Raw genomic sequence first — 21806 nt, 5'->3', positions numbered from 1 at the left:
GATGATGTATTGGTTGATCTAACTATAACTAGACTACTAGTGATTATGTATTGGTTGATCTAACTATAACTAGACTACTAGTGATGATGTATTGGTTGATCTAACTAGAACTAGACTACTAGTGATGATGTATTGGTTGATCTAACTAGACTACTAGTGATGATGTATTGGTTGATCTAACTAGACTACTAGTGATGATGTATTGGTTGATCTAACTATAACTAGACTACTAGTGATGATGTATTGGTTGATCTAACTAGACTACTAGTGATGATGTATTGGTTGATCTAACTAGACTACTAGTGATGATGTATTGGTTGATCTAACTATAACTAGACTACTAGTGATGATGTATTGGTTGATCTGACTATAACTAGACTACTAGTGATGATGTATTGGTTGATCTGACTATAACTAGACTACTAGTGATGATGTATTGGTTGATCTAACTATAACTAGACTACTAGTGATGATGTATTGGTTGATCTAACTATAACTAGACTACTAGTGATGATGTATTGGTTGATCTAACTATAACTAGACTACTAGTGATGATGTATTGGTTGATCTAACTATAACTAGACTACTAGTGATGATGTATTGGTTGATCTAACTAGACTACTAGTGATGATGTATTGGTTGATCTGACTATAACTAGACTACTAGTGATGATGTATTGGTTGATCTAACTATAACTAGACTACTAGTGATGATGTATTGGTTGATCTGACTATAACTAGACTACTAGTGATGATGTATTGGTTGATCTAACTATAACTAGACTACTAGTGATGATGTATTGGTTGATCTAACTATAACTAGACTACTAGTGATGATGTATTGGTTGATCTAACTATAACTAGACTACTAGTGATGATGTATTGGTTGATCTAACTATAACTAGACTACTCATGATGATGTATTGGTTGATCTAACTATAACTAGACTACTAGTGGTGATGTATTGGTTGATCTAACTATAACTAGACTACTAGTGATGATGTATTGGTTGATCTAACTATAACTAGACTACTCATGATGATGTATTGGTTGATCTAACTAGACTACTAGTGATGATGTATTGGTTGATCTGACTATAACTAGACTACTAGTGATGATGTATTGGTTGATCTAACTATAACTAGACTACTAGTGATGATGTATTGGTTGATCTAACTATAACTAGACTACTAGTGATGATGTATTGGTTGATCTAACTAGACTACTAGTGATGATGTATTGGTTGATCTAACTATAACTAGACTACTAGTGATGATGTATTGGTTGATCTAACTAGACTACTAGTGATGATGTATTGGTTGATCTAACTAGACTACTAGTGATGATGTATTGGTTGATCTGACTATAACTAGACTACTAGTGATGATGTATTGGTTGATCTGACTATAACTAGACTACTAGTGATGATGTATTGGTTGATCTAACTATAACTAGACTACTAGTGATGATGTATTGGTTGATCTGACTATAACTAGACTACTAGTGATGATGTATTGGTTGATCTAACTATAACTAGACTACTAGTGATGATGTATTGGTTGATCTAACTATAACTAGACTACTAGTGATGATGTATTGGTTGATCTAACTAGACTACTAGTGATGATGTATTGGTTGATCTAACTATAACTAGACTACTAGTGATGATGTATTGGTTGATCTAACTATAACTAGACTACTAGTGAAGATGTATTCGTTGATCTAACTAGACTACTAGTGATGATGTATTGGTTGATCTGACTATAACTAGACTACTAGTGATGATGTATTGGTTGATCTAACTATAACTAGACTACTAGTGATGATGTATTGGTTGATCTAACTATAACTAGACTACTAGTGATGATGTATTGGTTGATCTAACTAGAACTAGACTACTAGTGATGATGTATTGGTTGATCTAACTAGACTACTAGTGATGATGTATTGGTTGATCTAACTAGACTACTAGTGATGATGTATTGGTTGATCTAACTATAACTAGACTACTAGTGATGATGTATTGGTTGATCTAACTAGACTACTAGTGATGATGTATTGGTTGATCTAACTAGACTACTAGTGATGATGTATTGGTTGATCTAACTATAACTAGACTACTAGTGATGATGTATTGGTTGATCTGACTATAACTAGACTACTAGTGATGATGTATTGGTTGATCTGACTATAACTAGACTACTAGTGATGATGTATTGGTTGATCTAACTATAACTAGACTACTAGTGATGATGTATTGGTTGATCTAACTATAACTAGACTACTAGTGATGATGTATTGGTTGATCTAACTATAACTAGACTACTAGTGATGATGTATTGGTTGATCTAACTATAACTAGACTACTAGTGATGATGTATTGGTTGATCTAACTATAACTACACTACTAGTGATGATGTATTGGTTGATCTAACTATAACTAGACTACTAGTGATGATGTATTGGTTGATCTAACTATAACTAGACTACTAGTGATGATGTATTGGTTGATCTAACTAGACTACTAGTGATGATGTATTGGTTGATCTGACTATAACTAGACTACTAGTGATGATGTATTGGTTGATCTAACTATAACTAGACTACTAGTGATGATGTATTGGTTGATCTGACTATAACTAGACTACTAGTGATGATGTATTGGTTGATCTAACTATAACTAGACTACTAGTGATGATGTATTGGTTGATCTAACTATAACTAGACTACTAGTGATGATGTATTGGTTGATCTAACTATAACTAGACTACTAGTGATGATGTATTGGTTGATCTAACTATAACTAGACTACTCATGATGATGTATTGGTTGATCTAACTATAACTAGACTACTAGTGATGATGTATTGGTTGATCTAACTATAACTAGACTACTAGTGATGATGTATTGGTTGATCTAACTATAACTAGACTACTCATGATGATGTATTGGTTGATCTAACTAGACTACTAGTGATGATGTATTGGTTGATCTGACTAAAACTAGACTACTAGTGATGATGTATTGGTTGATCTAACTATAACTAGACTACTAGTGATGATGTATTGGTTGATCTAACTATAACTAGACTACTAGTGATGATGTATTGGTTGATCTAACTAGACTACTAGTGATGATGTATTGGTTGATCTAACTATAACTAGACTACTAGTGATGATGTATTAGTTGATCTAACTATAACTAGACTACTAGTGATGATGTATTGGTTGATCTAACTATAACTAGACTACTAGTGATGATGTATTGGTTGATCTAACTATAACTAGACTACTAGTGATGATGTATTGGTTGATCTAACTATAACTAGACTACTCATGATGATGTATTGGTTGATCTAACTAGACTACTAGTGATGATGTATTGGTTGATCTGACTATAACTAGACTACTAGTGATGATGTATTGGTTGATCTAACTATAACTAGACTACTAGTGATGATGTATTGGTTGATCTAACTATAACTAGACTACTAGTGATGATGTATTGGTTGATCTAACTATAACTAGACTACTAGTGATGATGTATTGGTTGATCTAACTATAACTAGACTACTAGTGATGATGTATTGGTTGATCTAACTAGACTACTAGTGATGATGTATTGGTTGATCTGACTATAACTAGACTACTAGTGATGATGTATTGGTTGATCTAACTATAACTAGACTACTAGTGATGATGTATTGGTTGATCTAACTATAACTAGACTACTAGTGATGATGTATTGGTTGATCTAACTAGACTACTAGTGATGATGTATTGGTTGATCTAACTATAACTAGACTACTAGTGATGATGTATTGGTTGATCTAACTATAACTAGACTACTAGTGATGATGTATTGGTTGATCTAACTATAACTAGACTACTAGTGATGATGTATTGGTTGATCTAACTATAACTAGACTACTCATGATGATGTATTGGTTGATCTAACTATAACTAGACTACTAGTGATGATGTATTGGTTGATCTAACTAGACTACTAGTGATGATGTATTGGTTGATCTAACTATAACTAGACTACTAGTGATGATGTATTGGTTGATCTAACTATAACTAGACTACTAGTGATGATGTATTGGTTGATCTAACTATAACTATACTACTAGTGATGATGTATTGGTTGATCTAACTATAACTAGACTACTAGTGATGATGTATTGGTTGATCTGACTATAACTAGACTACTAGTGATGATGTATTGGTTGATCTAACTATAACTAGACTACTAGTGATGATGTATTGGTTGATCTAACTATAACTAGACTACTAGTGATGATGTATTGGTTGATCTAACTAGACTACTAGTGATGATGTATTGGTTGATCTAACTATAACTAGACTACTAGTGATGATGTATTGGTTGATCTAACTATAACTAGACTACTAGTGAAGATGTATTGGTTGATCTAACTAGACTACTAGTGATGATGTATTGGTTGATCTGACTATAACTAGACTACTAGTGATGATGTATTGGTTGATCTAACTATAACTAGACTACTAGTGATTATGTATTGGTTGATCTAACTATAACTAGACTACTAGTGATGATGTATTGGTTGATCTAACTAGAACTAGACTACTAGTGATGATGTATTGGTTGATCTAACTAGACTACTAGTGATGATGTATTGGTTGATCTAACTAGACTACTAGTGATGATGTATTGGTTGATCTAACTATAACTAGACTACTAGTGATGATGTATTGGTTGATCTAACTAGACTACTAGTGATGATGTATTGGTTGATCTAACTAGACTACTAGTGATGATGTATTGGTTGATCTAACTATAACTAGACTACTAGTGATGATGTATTGGTTGATCTGACTATAACTAGACTACTAGTGATGATGTATTGGTTGATCTGACTATAACTAGACTACTAGTGATGATGTATTGGTTGATCTAACTATAACTAGACTACTAGTGATGATGTATTGGTTGATCTAACTATAACTAGACTACTAGTGATGATGTATTGGTTGATCTAACTATAACTAGACTACTAGTGATGATGTATTGGTTGATCTAACTATAACTAGACTACTAGTGATGATGTATTGGTTGATCTAACTAGACTACTAGTGATGATGTATTGGTTGATCTGACTATAACTAGACTACTAGTGATGATGTATTGGTTGATCTAACTATAACTAGACTACTAGTGATGATGTATTGGTTGATCTGACTATAACTAGACTACTAGTGATGATGTATTGGTTGATCTAACTATAACTAGACTACTAGTGATGATGTATTGGTTGATCTAACTATAACTAGACTACTAGTGATGATGTATTGGTTGATCTAACTATAACTAGACTACTAGTGATGATGTATTGGTTGATCTAACTATAACTAGACTACTCATGATGATGTATTGGTTGATCTAACTATAACTAGACTACTAGTGGTGATGTATTGGTTGATCTAACTATAACTAGACTACTAGTGATGATGTATTGGTTGATCTAACTATAACTAGACTACTCATGATGATGTATTGGTTGATCTAACTAGACTACTAGTGATGATGTATTGGTTGATCTGACTATAACTAGACTACTAGTGATGATGTATTGGTTGATCTAACTATAACTAGACTACTAGTGATGATGTATTGGTTGATCTAACTATAACTAGACTACTAGTGATGATGTATTGGTTGATCTAACTAGACTACTAGTGATGATGTATTGGTTGATCTAACTATAACTAGACTACTAGTGATGATGTATTGGTTGATCTAACTATAACTAGACTACTAGTGATGATGTATTGGTTGATCTAACTATAACTAGACTACTAGTGATGATGTATTGGTTGATCTAACTATAACTAGACTACTAGTGATGATGTATTGGTTGATCTAACTATAACTAGACTACTCATGATGATGTATTGGTTGATCTAACTAGACTACTAGTGATGATGTATTGGTTGATCTGACTATAACTAGACTACTAGTGATGATGTATTGGTTGATCTAACTATAACTAGACTACTAGTGATGATGTATTGGTTGATCTAACTATAACTAGACTACTAGTGATGATGTATTGGTTGATCTAACTATAACTAGACTACTAGTGATGATGTATTGGTTGATCTAACTATAACTAGACTACTAGTGATGATGTATTGGTTGATCTAACTAGACTACTAGTGATGATGTATTGGTTGATCTGACTATAACTAGACTACTAGTGATGATGTATTGGTTGATCTAACTATAACTAGACTACTAGTGATGATGTATTGGTTGATCTAACTATAACTAGACTACTAGTGATGATGTATTGGTTGATCTAACTAGACTACTAGTGATGATGTATTGGTTGATCTAACTATAACTAGACTACTAGTGATGATGTATTGGTTGATCTAACTATAACTAGACTACTAGTGATGATGTATTGGTTGATCTAACTATAACTAGACTACTAGTGATGATGTATTGGTTGATCTAACTATAACTAGACTACTCATGATGATGTATTGGTTGATCTAACTATAAATAGACTACTAGTGATGATGTATTGGTTGATCTAACTAGACTACTAGTGATGATGTATTGGTTGATCTAACTATAACTAGACTACTAGTGATGATGTATTGGTTGATCTAACTATAACTAGACTACTAGTGATGATGTATTGGTTGATCTAACTATAACTAGACTACTAGTGATGATGTATTGGTTGATCTAACTATAACTAGACTACTAGTGATGTATCACTTTTTTGTTTTTTGTTATTGAAGAGCTTTGAATAAATTATTATTGTTATTATTATTGCTTGTTTTCTTCCTTTTCTTCTCCTCCTCTGGGGAGACTGTCTTTTCTTCTTCTCTCTTCTCTCCTCCTACGGGGAGACTGTGTCTTTTCTTCTTCTCTCTTCTCTCCTCCTCCTGGGAGACTGTGTCTTTTCTTCTTCTCTCTTCCCTCCTCCTCTGCGGAGACCCTCAGTCTTTTCTTCTTCTCTCTTCTCTCCTCCTCCTGGGAGACTGTGCCTTTTCTTCTTCTCTCTTCCCTCCTCCTCTGCGGAGACCCTCAGTCTTTTCTTCTTCTCTCTTCTCTCCTCCTCTGGGGAGACCCTCAGTCTTTTCTTCTTCTCTCTTCTCTGCTCCTCTGGGGAGACCCTCAATCTTTTCTTCTTCTCTCCTCCTCCGGGGAGACTCTCTGTCTTTTCTTCTTCTCTCTTCCCTCCTCTGCCAGGGAGACCCTCTGTCGTTTCGGATGTTCCGTGATGATTGGTTTGCTGGTAGTCGGCCATCATTGGGGGATAAGGATGGAGGGGAAGGGGGAAAGAGGCATAGCCGTGGGGGGGTCCACAAATTAATACATATCATACAAAACGTAACATATCATACTTAATGGAGTGTCTCTGATTTACATACAGAATAATATGAAATGCTCTGAGACCAGGTTGCAACGAGTGGCAGGGATAGGGAGGGATACTGAATCTTCTTCTTTGCTGTTGAGTTGTCTGTGTATTCGCGGTCTGCACTTTTGTAGGGGACGTCTTCATCTCTCTCTCGTCTTCACTTTTGGCCTTGCTCTCACTGCTGTCACTTCGTTCCTCATCGTCGCCCGGGATGGAGGACTGGTGGGAGAAGTCGTCCTCTTTTACTCTAACAGGGCATTCCGTTTCCCCACATTTGACTACAGGTGGCCTAATTATCACCTGATGCTCGTGACCGGATTTTCCCCATAATCGGATGGTGCAGCTGTAGGCCTAGGCTACAGGCAGATTACTGGGGCGAGGGGTAACCCTCTAAATATTAATTAATCAGTTATCACAACCCAACGCTCGCTTAAGAATTGTAGGCATTTGCTAAATAAATTCAAATAGAAAACATATTGACCAAAAGAAACCATCAGAAAGTGACTCCGCAAATTTGTATGACTCCCTGATAAAATAAAGGTTAAATAAAATAAATAAACGTTTTGCTTGTGTTAGCTACTCCGAGGCGCTAGGGGGAGCTGTGTTCAACATAGAACGTCCCACCACCTGATGGACGCGCACATTTTGAATCAATAAAAAAAAAGTTTATTTCCTGTTATAGTAAACAGTTTGAAAACATTAGCCATGGAGGCTGATCCAAATAACAAAACATTGACAATTACAAGCACTACAGATGAAAATGTATGCTTTTCGGATGTGGCAACTGTTGCTAAAAGATGGATGATTGACTTCAGTTTTGTTAGTTTGTGTCAATTCTTCAAGGAGGGCAAATTTGAGGAATTCAACCACTCGATTTCGACGCTGGAAAGTAAGTTTGCTGGCTAATGTCAATTTAGTTTATATGGGCTAATGTAGTTAGCTATAATGGGTCTGCATCATTCTGTTTTAGCGATCATTGATGGTACCCCCCATTTAAACACCGAACAGAAACAGAAAAGGCAGATATGTGGCTTCCTCGCACGGATAATGCACGGGAAACATTTAGGTAAGTTAACTAGCTATATTTTTGTTTCGTTTTGTTGCCTTTCGTCTGTTTGCACTGCAGGTATCAGTATCAGCTTCATTGTTGTCTTTAAGTTTAGATGTCTAGATACCTCAAATTAACTAGTACAATATCTCGTTGTGTTGTTTTATGTAGACGTCTCCTTCGACAGAGACGAGCGGTTGTCGCCTCTGATGTCAGCTGTCGGTGTCTGGGCGTCTCAGAAAGAGACTGTGGCGAATGTCTCACTGTTCGAGCACATCACCAATCTACTCTATGTTCAGGTGATTTAATGTGTTGGTTTCTGTGCTCTACATTCCTTCTGTGTATACTGTCTGTCTACATGTAACAATTCATTATTATTATTATAGTCACACACTAACCAGACCAGGAGCCGCATCAAGAGTCTCTGAAGCAGGAGTGATTTTTAGCGTCAGTTTTGTCTTGTAAATTCCAATGAAAAATGTTACATGCTAGCTAGCATGAGGATGAAAAGGGCAGGTTTCCAGGAAAACCGTAGTATTTAAATCTTCTCTGGAGCAGTGTGGATAAAGTTAACATTTGGAGGACCGTGGCATATCCCATCCCTGCATTGAGGTACGTTTTCCGTCCCATATCTCGTGCCAGTCCACGGTGTCTTTAATGTAACTATAATTGACTTCCGGTCTTAATGCAACTTAGTGTAATGGACAAACAAAACCTAATCCTTGATCAGCACTCCTATTCTGAGAGGAATACAGCACATACAAGCCGTGAAACCGGGAATGGATTTCTAGGTATTGCCTTGCATTCTGTGTTTATAGCACTGATGAGCTGGCTAACTCACTGGTCTTCTCTGCCAGAGTGTTGCTGTGTGTCTGACTCACTGGTCTTCTCTTCCAGAGTGTTGCTGTGTGTCTGACTCACTGGTCTTCTCTTCCAGAGTGTTGCTGTGTGTCTGACTCACTGGTCTTCTCTTCCAGAGTGTTGCTGTGTGTCTGACTCACTGGTCTTCTCTTCCAGAGTGTTGCTGTGTGTCTGACTCACTGGTCTTCTCTTCCAGAGTGTTGCTGTGTGTCTGAGCTCACTGGTCTTCTCTTCCAGAGTGTTGCTGTGTGTCTGACTCACTGGTCTTCTCTTCCAGAGTGTTGCTGTGTGTCTGACTCACTGGTCTTCTCTTCCAGAGTGTTGCTGTGTGTCTGACTCCACTGGTCTTCTCTTCCAGAGTGTTGCTGTGTGTCTGACTCACTGGTCTTCTCTTCCAGAGTGTTGCTGTGTGTCTGACTCACTGGTCTTCTCTTCCAGAGTGTTGCTGTGTGTCTGACTCACTGGTCTTCTCTTCCAGAGTGTTGCTGTGTGTCTGACTCACTGGTCTTCTCTTCCAGAGTGTTGCTGTGTGTCTGACTCACTGGTCTTCTCTTCCAGAGTGTTGCTGTGTGTCTGACTCCACTGGTCTTCTCTTCCAGAGTGTTGCTGTGTGTCTGACTCACTGGTCTTCTCTTCCAGAGTGTTGCTGTGTGTCTGACTCACTGGTCTTCTCTTCCAGAGTGTTGCTGTGTGTCTGACTCACTGGTCTTCTCTTCCAGAGTGTTGCTGTGTGTCTGACTCACTGGTCTTCTCTTCCAGAGTGTTGCTGTGTGTCTGACTCACTGGTCTTCTCTTCCAGAGTGTTGCTGTGTGTCTGACTCACTGGTCTTCTCTTCCAGAGTGTTGCTGTGTGTCTGACTCACTGGTCTTCTCTTCCAGAGTGTTGCTGTGTGTCTGACTCACTGGTCTTCTCTTCCAGAGTGTTGCTGTGTGTCTGACTCACTGGTCTTCTCTTCCAGAGTGTTGCTGTGTGTCTGACTCACTGGTCTTCTCTTCCAGAGTGTTGCTGTGTGTCTGACTCACTGGTCTTCTCTTCCAGAGTGTTGCTGTGTGTCTGACTCACTGGTCTTCTCTTCCAGAGTGTTGCTGTGTGTCTGACTCACTGGTCTTCTCTTCCAGAGTGTTGCTGTGTGTCTGACTCACTGGTCTTCTCTTCCAGAGTGTTGCTGTGTGTCTGACTCACTGGTCTTCTCTTCCAGAGTGTTGCTGTGTGTCTGACTCACTGGTCTTCTCTTCCAGAGTGTTGCTGTGTGTCTGACTCACTGGTCTTCTCTTCCAGAGTGTTGCTGTGTGTCTGACTCACTGGTCTTCTCTTCCAGAGTGTTGCTGTGTGTCTGACTCACTGGTCTTCTCTTCCAGAGTGTTGCTGTGTGTCTGACTCACTGGTCTTCTCTTCCAGAGTGTTGCTGTGTGTCTGACTCACTGGTCTTCTCTCCCAGAGTGTTGCTGTGTGTCTGACTCACTGGTCTTCTCTTCCAGAGTGTTGCTGTGTGTCTGAGCTCACTGGTCTTCTCTTCCAGAGTGTTGCTGTGTGTCTGAGCTCACTGGTCTTCTCTTCCAGAGTGTTGCTGTGTGTCTGACTCACTGGTCTTCTCTTCCAGAGTGTTGCTGTGTGTCTGACTCACTGGTCTTCTCTTCCAGAGTGTTGCTGTGTGTCTGACTCACTGGTCTTCTCTTCCAGAGTGTTGCTGTGTGTCTGACTCACTGGTCTTCTCTTCCAGAGTGTTGCTGTGTGTCTGACTCACTGGTCTTCTCTTCCAGAGTGTTGCTGTGTGTCTGACTCACTGGTCTTCTCTTCCAGAGTGTTGCTGTGTGTCTGACTCACTGGTCTTCTCTTCCAGAGTGTTGCTGTGTGTCTGACTCACTGGTCTTCTCTTCCAGAGTGTTGCTGTGTGTCTGACTCACTGGTCTTCTCTTCCAGAGTGTTGCTGTGTGTCTGACTCACTGGTCTTCTCTTCCAGAGTGTTGCTGTGTGTCTGACTCACTGGTCTTCTCTTCCAGAGTGTTGCTGTGTGTCTGACTCACTGGTCTTCTCTTCCAGAGTGTTGCTGTGTGTCTGACTCACTGGTCTTCTCTTCCAGAGTGTTGCTGTGTGTCTGACTCACTGGTCTTCTCTTCCAGAGTGTTGCTGTGTGTCTGACTCACTGGTCTTCTCTTCCAGAGTGTTGCTGTGTGTCTGACTCACTGGTCTTCTCTTCCAGAGTGTTGCTGTGTGTCTGACTCACTGGTCTTCTCTTCCAGAGTGTTGCTGTGTGTCTGACTCACTGGTCTTCTCTTCCAGAGTGTTGCTGTGTGTCTGACTCACTGGTCTTCTCTTCCAGAGTGTTGCTGTGTGTCTGACTCACTGGTCTTCTCTTCCAGAGTGTTGCTGTGTGTCTGACTCACTGGTCTTCTCTTCCAGAGTGTTGCTGTGTGTCTGACTCACTGGTCTTCTCTTCCAGAGTGTTGCTGTGTGTCTGACTCACTGGTCTTCTCTCCCAGAGTGTTGCTGTGTGTCTGACTCACTGGTCTTCTCTCCCAGAGTGTTGCTGTGTGTCTGACTCACTGGTCTTCTCTTCCAGAGTGTTGCTGTGTGTCTGAGCTCACTGGTCTTCTCTTCCAGAGTGTTGCTGTGTGTCTGAGCTCACTGGTCTTCTCTTCCAGAGTGTTGCTGTGTGTCTGAGCTCACTGGTCTTCTCTTCCAGAGTGTTGCTGTGTGTCTGAGCTCACTGGTCTTCTCTTCCAGAGTGTTGCTGTGTGTCTGAGCTCACTGGTCTTCTCTTCCAGAGTGTTGCTGTGTGTCTGACTCCACTGGTCTTCTCTTCCAGAGTGTTGCTGTGTGTCTGACTCCACTGGTCTTCTCTTCCAGAGTGTTGCTGTGTGTCTGACTCCACTGGTCTTCTCTTCCAGAGTGTTGCTGTGTGTCTGACTCCACTGGTCTTCTCTTCCAGAGTGTTGCTGTGTGTCTGACTCCACTGGTCTTCTCTTCCAGAGTGTTGCTGTGTGTCTGACTCCACTGGTCTTCTCTTCCAGAGTGTTGCTGTGTGTCTGACTCACTGGTCTTCTCTTCCAGAGTGTTGCTGTGTGTCTGACTCACTGGTCTTCTCTTCCAGAGTGTTGCTGTGTGTCTGACTCACTGGTCTTCTCTTCCAGAGTGTTGCTGTGTGTCTGACTCACTGGTCTTCTCTTCCAGAGTGTTGCTGTGTGTCTGACTCACTGGTCTTCTCTTCCAGAGTGTTGCTGTGTGTCTGACTCACTGGTCTTCTCTTCCAGAGTGTTGCTGTGTGTCTGACTCACTGGTCTTCTCTTCCAGAGTGTTGCTGTGTGTCTGACTCACTGGTCTTCTCTTCCAGAGTGTTGCTGTGTGTCTGACTCACTGGTCTTCTCTTCCAGAGTGTTGCTGTGTGTCTGACTCACTGGTCTTCTCTTCCAGAGTGTTGCTGTGTGTCTGACTCACTGGTCTTCTCTTCCAGAGTGTTGCTGTGTGTCTGACTCACTGGTCTTCTCTTCCAGAGTGTTGCTGTGTGTCTGACTCACTGGTCTTCTCTTCCAGAGTGTTGCTGTGTGTCTGACTCACTGGTCTTCTCTTCCAGAGTGTTGCTGTGTGTCTGACTCACTGGTCTTCTCTTCCAGAGTGTTGCTGTGTGTCTGACTCACTGGTCTTCTCTTCCAGAGTGTTGCTGTGTGTCTGACTCACTGGTCTTCTCTCCCAGAGTGTTGCTGTGTGTCTGACTCACTGGTCTTCTCTCCCAGAGTGTTGCTGTGTGTCTGACTCACTGGTCTTCTCTCCCAGAGTGTTGCTGTGTGTCTGACTCACTGGTCTTCTCTCCCAGAGTGTTGCTGTGTGTCTGACTCACTGGTCTTCTCTTCCAGAGTGTTGCTGTGTGTCTGAGCTCACTGGTCTTCTCTTCCAGAGTGTTGCTGTGTGTCTGAGCTCACTGGTCTTCTCTTCCAGAGTGTTGCTGTGTGTCTGAGCTCACTGGTCTTCTCTTCCAGAGTGTTGCTGTGTGTCTGGAGAAAGGGAACTGCGTCATGGCATCATCAGCTGTCAAATGGCTGGAGGAGGAGTGTGAAATCCCACAGGTAAGCAATGCCTCCACAGCACTTATATGACTGGGACTTTTAAAGTACCTGTCCAGTGTTTACAGGTTTCCATGAAATAATGAATTATAATATGATTGGTCCCAGGTCTGTGTGTGCTCTTGTCAACTCCATTGTCAAGTCATTTGGAATGACATTGAGTGACAGGTAGTTGACACGATTGTACAAACAGAGTGGCACTCGGGCTATATTTCCCTTCTCTTTGTTTACAGAACTTGGGAATCAAGTTGTCGTTGATCGTGAGTAAGAGGGACACGTACCACCCGTTCCTGCTCAACTTCAGCTGGAACCGTCTGCTGGAGAATATACAGACCTTCCTGGATCGCTTCCTGGAGGAACACCCATCGGACTTCCTGCTCCAGGTAGGGAGCTGAACCAGTGACTAGGGTTTGGGCAGTCTCCAGATTTTCATACCGTTCTTCTCTCATCCCTGGAGTTTTGGATGTACCGGTTTAGTACACAAGGGGGCGCCAAAAAAAGCTAAAATGGGCTTCGATTATTAGAATGCTAACATCATGAGCACTAGTAATAGTGATTTTACATGGAGGCTGCTAGCAAAATATGCTAACGACGCAAACAAAAATAAATTAATTGCAAAGACATACACTACTGTTCGAAAGTTTTACAACACCTACTCATTCAAGGGTTTTTCTTTATTTTTTACTATTTTCTACATTGTAGAGTAATAGTGAAGACATTAAAACTATGAAAGAGTGTGCAAAGCTGTCATTAAGGTAAAGGGTGGCTATTTGAAGAATCGCAAATATAAAATATATTTTGATTTGTTTAACACTTTTTTTTGGTTTTTACTTGATTCCATATGTGTTATTTCATAGTTGTAATGTCTTCACTATTATTCTGCAATATAGAAAATAGTAAAAAATAAAGAAAAACCCTTTGAATGAGTAGATGTTGTAAACTTTTGACTGGTAGTATACACTATCCATTTCTCAATTGTCGCAATGTTTAAAAATCCTTATTTAACCTGTCTCCTCGCCTCAATCTTCACAGATTTTTGAAGTGGATGTAACGGGTGACATCAATAAGGGATCGGGGGGGGGGGGGGGTGCATCAAGCTGCCGGGGGCTGTACTGGTGCATCAAGCTGCCGGGGGGGTGTACTGGTGCATCAAGCTGCCGGGGGGGTGTACTGGTGCATCAAGCTGCCGGGGGCTGTACTGGTGCATCAAGCTGCCGGGGGGGTGTACTGGTGCATCAAGCTGCCAGGGGGGGGGTGTACTGGTGCATCAAGCTGCCAGGGGGGGGGGTGTACTGGTGCATCAAGCTGCCAGGGGGGGGTGTACTGGTGCATCAAGCTGCCGGGGGGGGGGGTGTACTGGTGCATCAAGCTGCCGGGGGGGGGTGTACTGGTGCATCAACTACAGAAACGGGGAATAGGCTCCTGTCCTATGGGTCCTTCTGGCTTGTACAAGGCTTACTTACTTAGGGTTATAGGGTGCCCTTTGGGAAGGAACCCCTGTATAGTGTCTTTATTCTGCTTGTCCCCCTGTATCTCAGGCAGCCACTAAGGTGGTCAAGGCAGGCCAGGAGACGGGGGAGGATTCTGAGACTCAGGAGGCTTCATATACTACCAGCCAATCCTCTGAACACTCCAAACAGTAAGGACTGGTTCGACACCTCTTATCTACTATAACGTCACTATTATAGATCTATTGAAACCTTTAACCCTGTATGCATAATCAAATCATTTGATTAGACTTCTTATTATTGGATTTTAATCAATTGAGTGTAGTATTTTTTTGTATTGTCTTCATCGTTAACTGTGCATTCTGAGTATTTCAGTCTTGTCGACTACGAGCGTGAATCAAATGAAGATGCTCAACAGAAGCATTATGGGAACAACCTCAAACTGTAATATATTTTCAGTTCAGAAATGATCTTTGAGGTGAAAATAATGTCTGCTGCTTTTCCTACCAGGAATCAGGAGACCAGTGTCCTTATGAGGTGAGTGTTGTAGTACGTTACTTAGAATAAATGACCGTTGGGATAAAATAATAAAAACACTAAAGACTTGTTTCAGCTAATGCAGAGGAGGAAGGTTTACCTTCTGAAACATGGAAACTGTGAATACTGTATATACGGAATGTATTCAGACCCCTTCACTTTTTCAAAAAACAATTACTTAACAGCCTTATTCTAAAATTGATTAAGTTAATTGTTTTCCTCGTCAATCTATACCCAATATACCTTAATGACAAAATGTATTAAAAGTTTAAAAAATACTTTGCTAAATAAGTATTAAGACCCGTTGGAACCACCAAGACTCTTCCTAGAGCTGGCCGAACTGATCAACCGGCGAGGTGACCAAGAACCAAGTTCCTCTGAGTGGGAAAACCTTCCAGAAGGACAACCATCTCTGCAGCACTTCACCAAATCAGGCCTTTATGGTAGAGTGGCAAGACGGAAGCCACTCCTCAGGAAAAAGGCACATCACAGCCTGCTTGGAGGCATCTAAAGTTTGTCTGGTCTGATAAAAGCAAGATTGAACTCTCTGTCTGAATGCCAAGCGTCACGTCTGGAGGAAACCTGGCACCATCTCTACGGTGAAGCATGGTGGTGGCAGCATCATGCTGTGGGGATGTTTTTCAGCGACAGAGACTGGGAGACTAGTCAGGATCGAGGGAAAGCTGACTGGAGCAAAGTACAGAGAGATGCTTGATGAACCTGCTCCAGAGTGCTCAGGACCTCGGACTGGGGCGAAGGTTCACCTTCCAACAGGACAACGACCCTAAGCACACAACCAAGACAACGCAGGAATGGCTTCGGGACAAGTCTCTGAATGTCCTTGAGTGGCCCAGCCAGAGCCCGGACTTGAACCTGATCGAACATCTCTGGACAGACCTGAAAATAGCTCTGCAGCGACGCTCCCCATCCAACCTGACAGAGCTTGAGAGGATCTGCAGAGAAGAATGGGAGAAACTCCCTAAATACAGGTGTGTCAAGCTTGTACGGAGTAAAGGGTCTGAATGCCTTTTTAATACATTTAACCTGTTTTTGCTTTGTCATTATGAGGTATTGTGTATAGATTGATGAGGGGGAAAAAATGAATTTAATACATTTTACAATAAGGCTGTTACGTAACAAAATTTGGAAAGAGTCAAGGGGTAGAAACTTAACTTTCTGACTTGGGCCATTTAAGGGCGGTGGTCAAAAGTTGTGCTCACTCATCCTCAAGTCAAACCACGTTCGTTTTGACCAGGGATTATGGGGGATTATGACCTTGCTAGTAGGTCAATGTCTGCTTCCGGGGCGTCGTTTATAACTGTTGTCTGCGCACACACACAATGATTTATTAACTTGCCGCCCACCATACATACTCATGTTTCCTGTTTATAAATCAGACCTGTCAGAGAACTGCGCGCGTGAACGAGCGTCATAACTCTGCCTGAACACGCTTCAGTCACCTTTTTTATGGTGACAATAACGCTCTTATTTTCTGTACACGTTGGAAGTATTGGAATTAGGCCCAGACAGTATATCTGAAGGAAATAGGCATTTTGAAATCAAAATGTCTTTTGGAGGTGTTGTCAGAAATGTTTTCTGTTGCGGTGATATTTGTTGATTCTGAAAGACACAAACAAATGCAAATTGTTGTGGAGCTGTAAACAGATCGGGGGGGGGGGTTCAATAATATTTAGCGTTTACTTTCTCCCGACCCTAAATATGCTGCCCTGCCCACACAATTCAGAATTATTGTTTACTTGAACACAATGAAAACTACAGTAGGCCTCTTTACAATGGTAACCTGTTCAATTCTACTGTATGTTATAAACCACACAGCCTGTCCTCTGCATGGAGCAAACTCTTGAAATGTATATTAACCTATCTAATAGGCCCGATTTTTAAATGAGATGCTAATTTGTTGTATTGCTACTTGGGGAATATGAACTCATCATGGCCAGAAAATATGAAATGTTTATGATATATGTATTATGTTTATAAATGAAATGTTGTCTACGCAAGACATTACAGTTATTCAGACCTAGCCAACAGTCGTCAATGGAAAAGGTGAACCGTTTGTCAGTTCTACCGTTTTAAACTGGGCTTCGGATCGTGTAGAGCAAAATTAGGCTGCTTGAAATGGCTTCTCTATTTACTACTGTGAAGTGGGTCCGTTTTTAGATGAGAGATGGGACGAATGGTAAGCCTATCCATCGTTCCTTGTCTATAGGCTATTTTCACCAGTGTGAAACCATCGCAGAATAAATTCGTTTTCTGACTGGTGGTCATGGAAACGAAATAAATCATGGAAAATAGATGCGTTTTTCTAATTATTTTACAATGCAAAGACACATCGATTTTTCACTCTTCTCACTAACAGCAAATGATTGCATCTTGTTATATTTGGCTACATATTCTTTCAAGGCTACGAAATGCTAGATTTCAACCACAAACCGTGTGTACGCATGGTCTGAAGTTTGTGGCAGGATAAGCACATTTCTTACATGAAGTTCTGTCTTTATACACTTTTGCTTGAGCTGGTGAACTCATGTTTTGGGGTATATTTTGCAACGCTTATAAACAAGGCCCTCGTGCGAGCGTGGTCAAACCTCATGTGGTCATTAAGCTGGCTGTGGGCCCTGGTCAAAAGGAGATGGCTGTGGGCCCTGGTCAAAAGGAGCGGGCTGTCAGCCCTGGTCAAAAGGAGCGGGCCGTGGGCCCTGGTCAAAAGGAGCGGGCCGTGGGCCCTGGTCAAAAGGAGCGGGCCGTGGGCCCTGGTCAAAAGGAGCGGGCCGTGGGCCCTGGTCAAAAGGAGCGGGCCGTGGGCCCTGGTCAAAAGGAGCGGGCCGTGGGCCCTGGTCAAAAGGAGCGGGCCGTGGGCCCTGGTCAAAAGGAGCGGGCCGTGGGCCCTGGTCAAAAGGAGCGGGCCGTGGGCCCTGGTCAAAAGGAGCGGGCCGTGGGCCCTGGTCAAAAGGAGCGGGCCGTGGGCCCTGGTCAAAAGGAGCGGGCCGTGGGCCCTGGTCAAAAGGAGCGGGCCGTGGGCCCTGGTCAAAAGGAGCGGGCCCTGGTCAAAAGGAGCGGGCCCTGGTCAAAAGGAGCGGGCCGCGGGCCCTGGTCAAAAGGAGCGGGCCCTGGTCAAAAGGAGCGGGCCCTGGTCAAAAGGAGCGGGCCCTGGTCAAAAGGAGCGGGCCCTGGTCAAAAGGAGCGGGCCCTGGTCAAAAGGAGCGGGCCCTGGTCAAAGGAGCGGGCTGCATAAGGAAATAGGGTGCCATTTAGGAAGCATCATTGTCTAATGATATATTGCATTTCTCCTCAGACCCAAGAAGAAGCTGCTATCAACAAGGAATATTCATCCCTGGAAACCAGAGTCTGGCAAGAAGCCTGCACTCACTTTTATGAGACAACGGGGTATGGTCTACCACTCTCTCTTCCAGTATGTACAGTATATTTAAGATCTTGGGGGATTTTTAATGCTCTTTGTTCCGTCACAGTAATTCTCCATTGCTCTTGAGAAAGAACATGGTTATAATGCCAAGTGGAAGAACTAGCTACATGTTGTACATGTAAAATGTACAATCTATTTATCATGCTGTTTGTCCCTGTAAAGTTGGCTTTAAATGCTCATGTTCTATAGTAGTTACACAACCACAAGAAACTGTGTGTTCGCATGGTCTGACGTTTGTGGGAGGATAAGCACATTTCTAACGTGAAGTTCTGTCTTTATAACCTTTTGCTTGAGCTGGTGAACTCATGTTTTGGGGTATATTTTGCAACGCTTATAAACGAGGCCCCCCATGTGCGAGCGTGGTCAAACCTCATGTGGTAATTAAGCTGGCTGTGGGCCCTGGTCAAAAGGAGATGGCTGTGGGCCCTGGTCAAAAGGAGCGGGCTGTGGGCCCTGGTCAAAAGGAGCGGGCCCTGGTCAAAAGGAGCGGGCCCTGGTCAAAAGGAGCGGGCCCTGGTCAAAAGGTGCTGGCTGCGGGCCCTGGTCAAAAGGAGCGGGCTGCGGGCCCTGGTCAAAAGGAGCGGGCCCTGGTCAAAAGGAGCGGGCTGCGGGCCCTGGTCAAAAGGAGCGGGCCCTGGTCAAAAGGTGCTGGCTGTGGGCCCTGGTCAAAAGGAGCGGGCTGCGGGCCCTGGTCAAAAGGAGCGGGCCCTGGTCAAAAGGTGCTGGCTGCGGGCCCTGGTCAAAAGGTGCTGGCTGCGGGCCCTGGTCAAAAGGTGCTGGCCCTGGTCAAAAGGAGCTGGCCGCGGGCCCTGGTCAAAAGGAGCGGGCTGCGGGCCCTGGTCAAAAGGAGCATGTTCTATAATAGTTACACAATGTCTAATTACTATCTATCCAGATGTAATATGTCGCAAATTATTTTATTCTTGCTATGTAATAACTGGGGGGGACAAAAATGCCATGTATGTCAAAATGTATAAAAGACGAAAACAAGTTTATTTTTGTCCTCCTGGAGGGTGGATGGACCCAAAAATAAAACCATAAAAAAAGAGAAGTTAACACTCTCTCTCTCTCCTCCTCTCTCTCTCTCTCTCATGCTGTTTGTCCATGCAGTGTCGACGAGGTTGACCTACCGAAGAGCCTCGTCTGAGACGACCCTGAACACCACCACTCTTAGCCACACGACTCTGAACACCAATACAACCAGGAAGACTCATGGCGTAGGTCAACTAGAGCACTGTTTCCCTGATGGGGGCACACTTTAGTCATTTATACAATTAAATGTCCCAAAAATATATGCATACACGTTTTATATATATATATATTAGTTCTAATGTTGTACAACAGTTGAATTAAGCTCATGAGGCGTTTAGAAGTTATATTCCTCAAGTATCAACGGCTATTGTTCATTTTAAAAAGTCCAAAATGGATGTACCAACCCCCAGATTGCCCCTATTTCCTGTGTAGAGATGGCCGTGGGATCTGGACCTGGCGTTGAAGGCGGGAGTGAAGCGTCACGGGGAGGGGAAATGGTCACGTATCCTCCAGGAACACGACTTCCATGGTCGCACAGGGGTTCAACTCAAAGACCGCTGGAGGGTCCTCAAGAAGGCGCATAAAGTCAACTCCCCCTAAGGCTGTGTCTCAAATGGTATCTTATTACTACTTTTGACCAGAGCCCTATGGGACCTCCTGAATAGGAAAAAGGGTGCAGTTTGGGACGTGACCTTGGGACTAAGTTTAGTCTGTGGATTCCAGGGTTTATATACAGTACTCTGTTAGTAATATTGCCTAGTTTTAATAAATAGTGTTAAAGTTCAAGCCCCTTGGTTTTCTCTTTTAAGCTCTGTTTTACTACCGCTCACTGTACAGTTTTATATAATTGTAAATAGTTTATGCTTTTGGGTCCTTGTATTTCCAGAGTTGCTGTGTGTGTGTGTGTGTGTGTGTGTGTGTGAGTGAGTGAGAGAGTAAGTTTAACTAAGGCTGTGATTCAATCCGATGGAGGCAATTTCCCATTTGAGCGGAAATATGCCGGGTTTACCATGACTCTCCATAAACAAACAGGAGAACATTTAAAAAAGGCTGCATTGTCTACAACCTGCAACTGGATTGAATCCCGGCCTTTCTTGACACAAGGCTTCAATGTCGTTAACCGATAACTACCAGTAGCTGGCGTGATATTACTACCAGTGACCAGCAGAGGGAGCTACATATCCTTCTGTGGACAATAGCAGCTGAACTTGTATATTAATCATTTTTTTAGAAAATAATTTATCCTTCTAGTTATCAGTGGCTAAAGAAACAGATTAGAACCATCTGAACAAATTGGTCAAACATTTATAAAAAATTATTTCATTGTTTATTTTATTTATTTTTACAGTGTATTTATTTCTGCAATATTAACAGGGACGATACAAAAGCAGAATTGTCTATTGTAAAGTAGTCCTCTCTCATTTTGGAATGTCATATCTTGTCTGTACATAGAAAGGAGATACTCAAATGTTTTCTTTAAAATATTCTGTTAAATAAAGCTCACTTTGATTTGGTGTGTGATTTTTGACTGTTTTAAGTACGAATATTTATTGTTGAGCCTGTGTCTCAAAAGTCACCCTATTCCCTACAGAGTGCACAACTTTTAACCAGAGCTCAAAGGGCCCTAGTCTCACCTGGCCAGCCTTCCTAAAACCTGTCTCGTTCACTAGAGCCACTGTGAGAAGCCTGGGTATCTGAGGCGTTCTAGACTGGTTGCAACACAACTGACAATGGAGTAAACAGACAGGGTTGGCTTACATTGTTGACAACAGCTAAACTATATTTCATCACCAAATGTTTATTGAAAACATAAATACATTTGCACACTGAGCACTTGTATCTCAAATATATCGTTACATTTGTTAGTGAGCTAGCTATTTTGTGCCATATTAGCATTGACATGAAATGAGTCAAAACACCTGGTACCACATGGTATCAAGAACAAGGTCAAATTACACAAGTA

At 41.9% G+C, this 21806-nt stretch overlaps 1 protein-coding gene across 2 annotated transcripts; it reads left to right on the top strand.

The window, feature by feature from the left end:
- The first annotated feature begins 8086 nt into the window (after positions 1-8086).
- On the top strand, positions 8087-21357 carry terf1 (telomeric repeat binding factor (NIMA-interacting) 1). 2 transcript variants are annotated; one of them, XM_071414109.1, is made up of 10 exons: positions 8087-8305; positions 8387-8482; positions 8636-8763; positions 13301-13387; positions 13618-13767; positions 14923-15023; positions 15343-15369; positions 18683-18774; positions 19922-20028; positions 20276-21357. In XM_071414109.1, exons 1-10 carry the CDS (start codon positions 8122-8124, stop codon positions 20441-20443), a joined length of 1140 nt encoding a protein of 379 aa, XP_071270210.1. In that variant the 5' UTR covers positions 8087-8121; the 3' UTR covers positions 20444-21357. The 2 variants fall into 2 exon arrangements, with proteins under 2 accessions (XP_071270210.1, XP_071270209.1); XM_071414108.1 differs by having other exon boundaries at positions 20254-21357.
- Positions 21358-21806: the final 449 nt, after the last annotated feature.

This window comes from Salvelinus alpinus, chromosome 8, assembly GCF_045679555.1.
Source record: "Salvelinus alpinus chromosome 8, SLU_Salpinus.1, whole genome shotgun sequence".
NCBI classification, from domain to species: Eukaryota; Metazoa; Chordata; class Actinopteri; order Salmoniformes; family Salmonidae; genus Salvelinus; species Salvelinus alpinus.
Note: the sequence above shows the minus strand (reverse complement) of the source record. Positions and strands in the feature narration are given on the sequence as shown.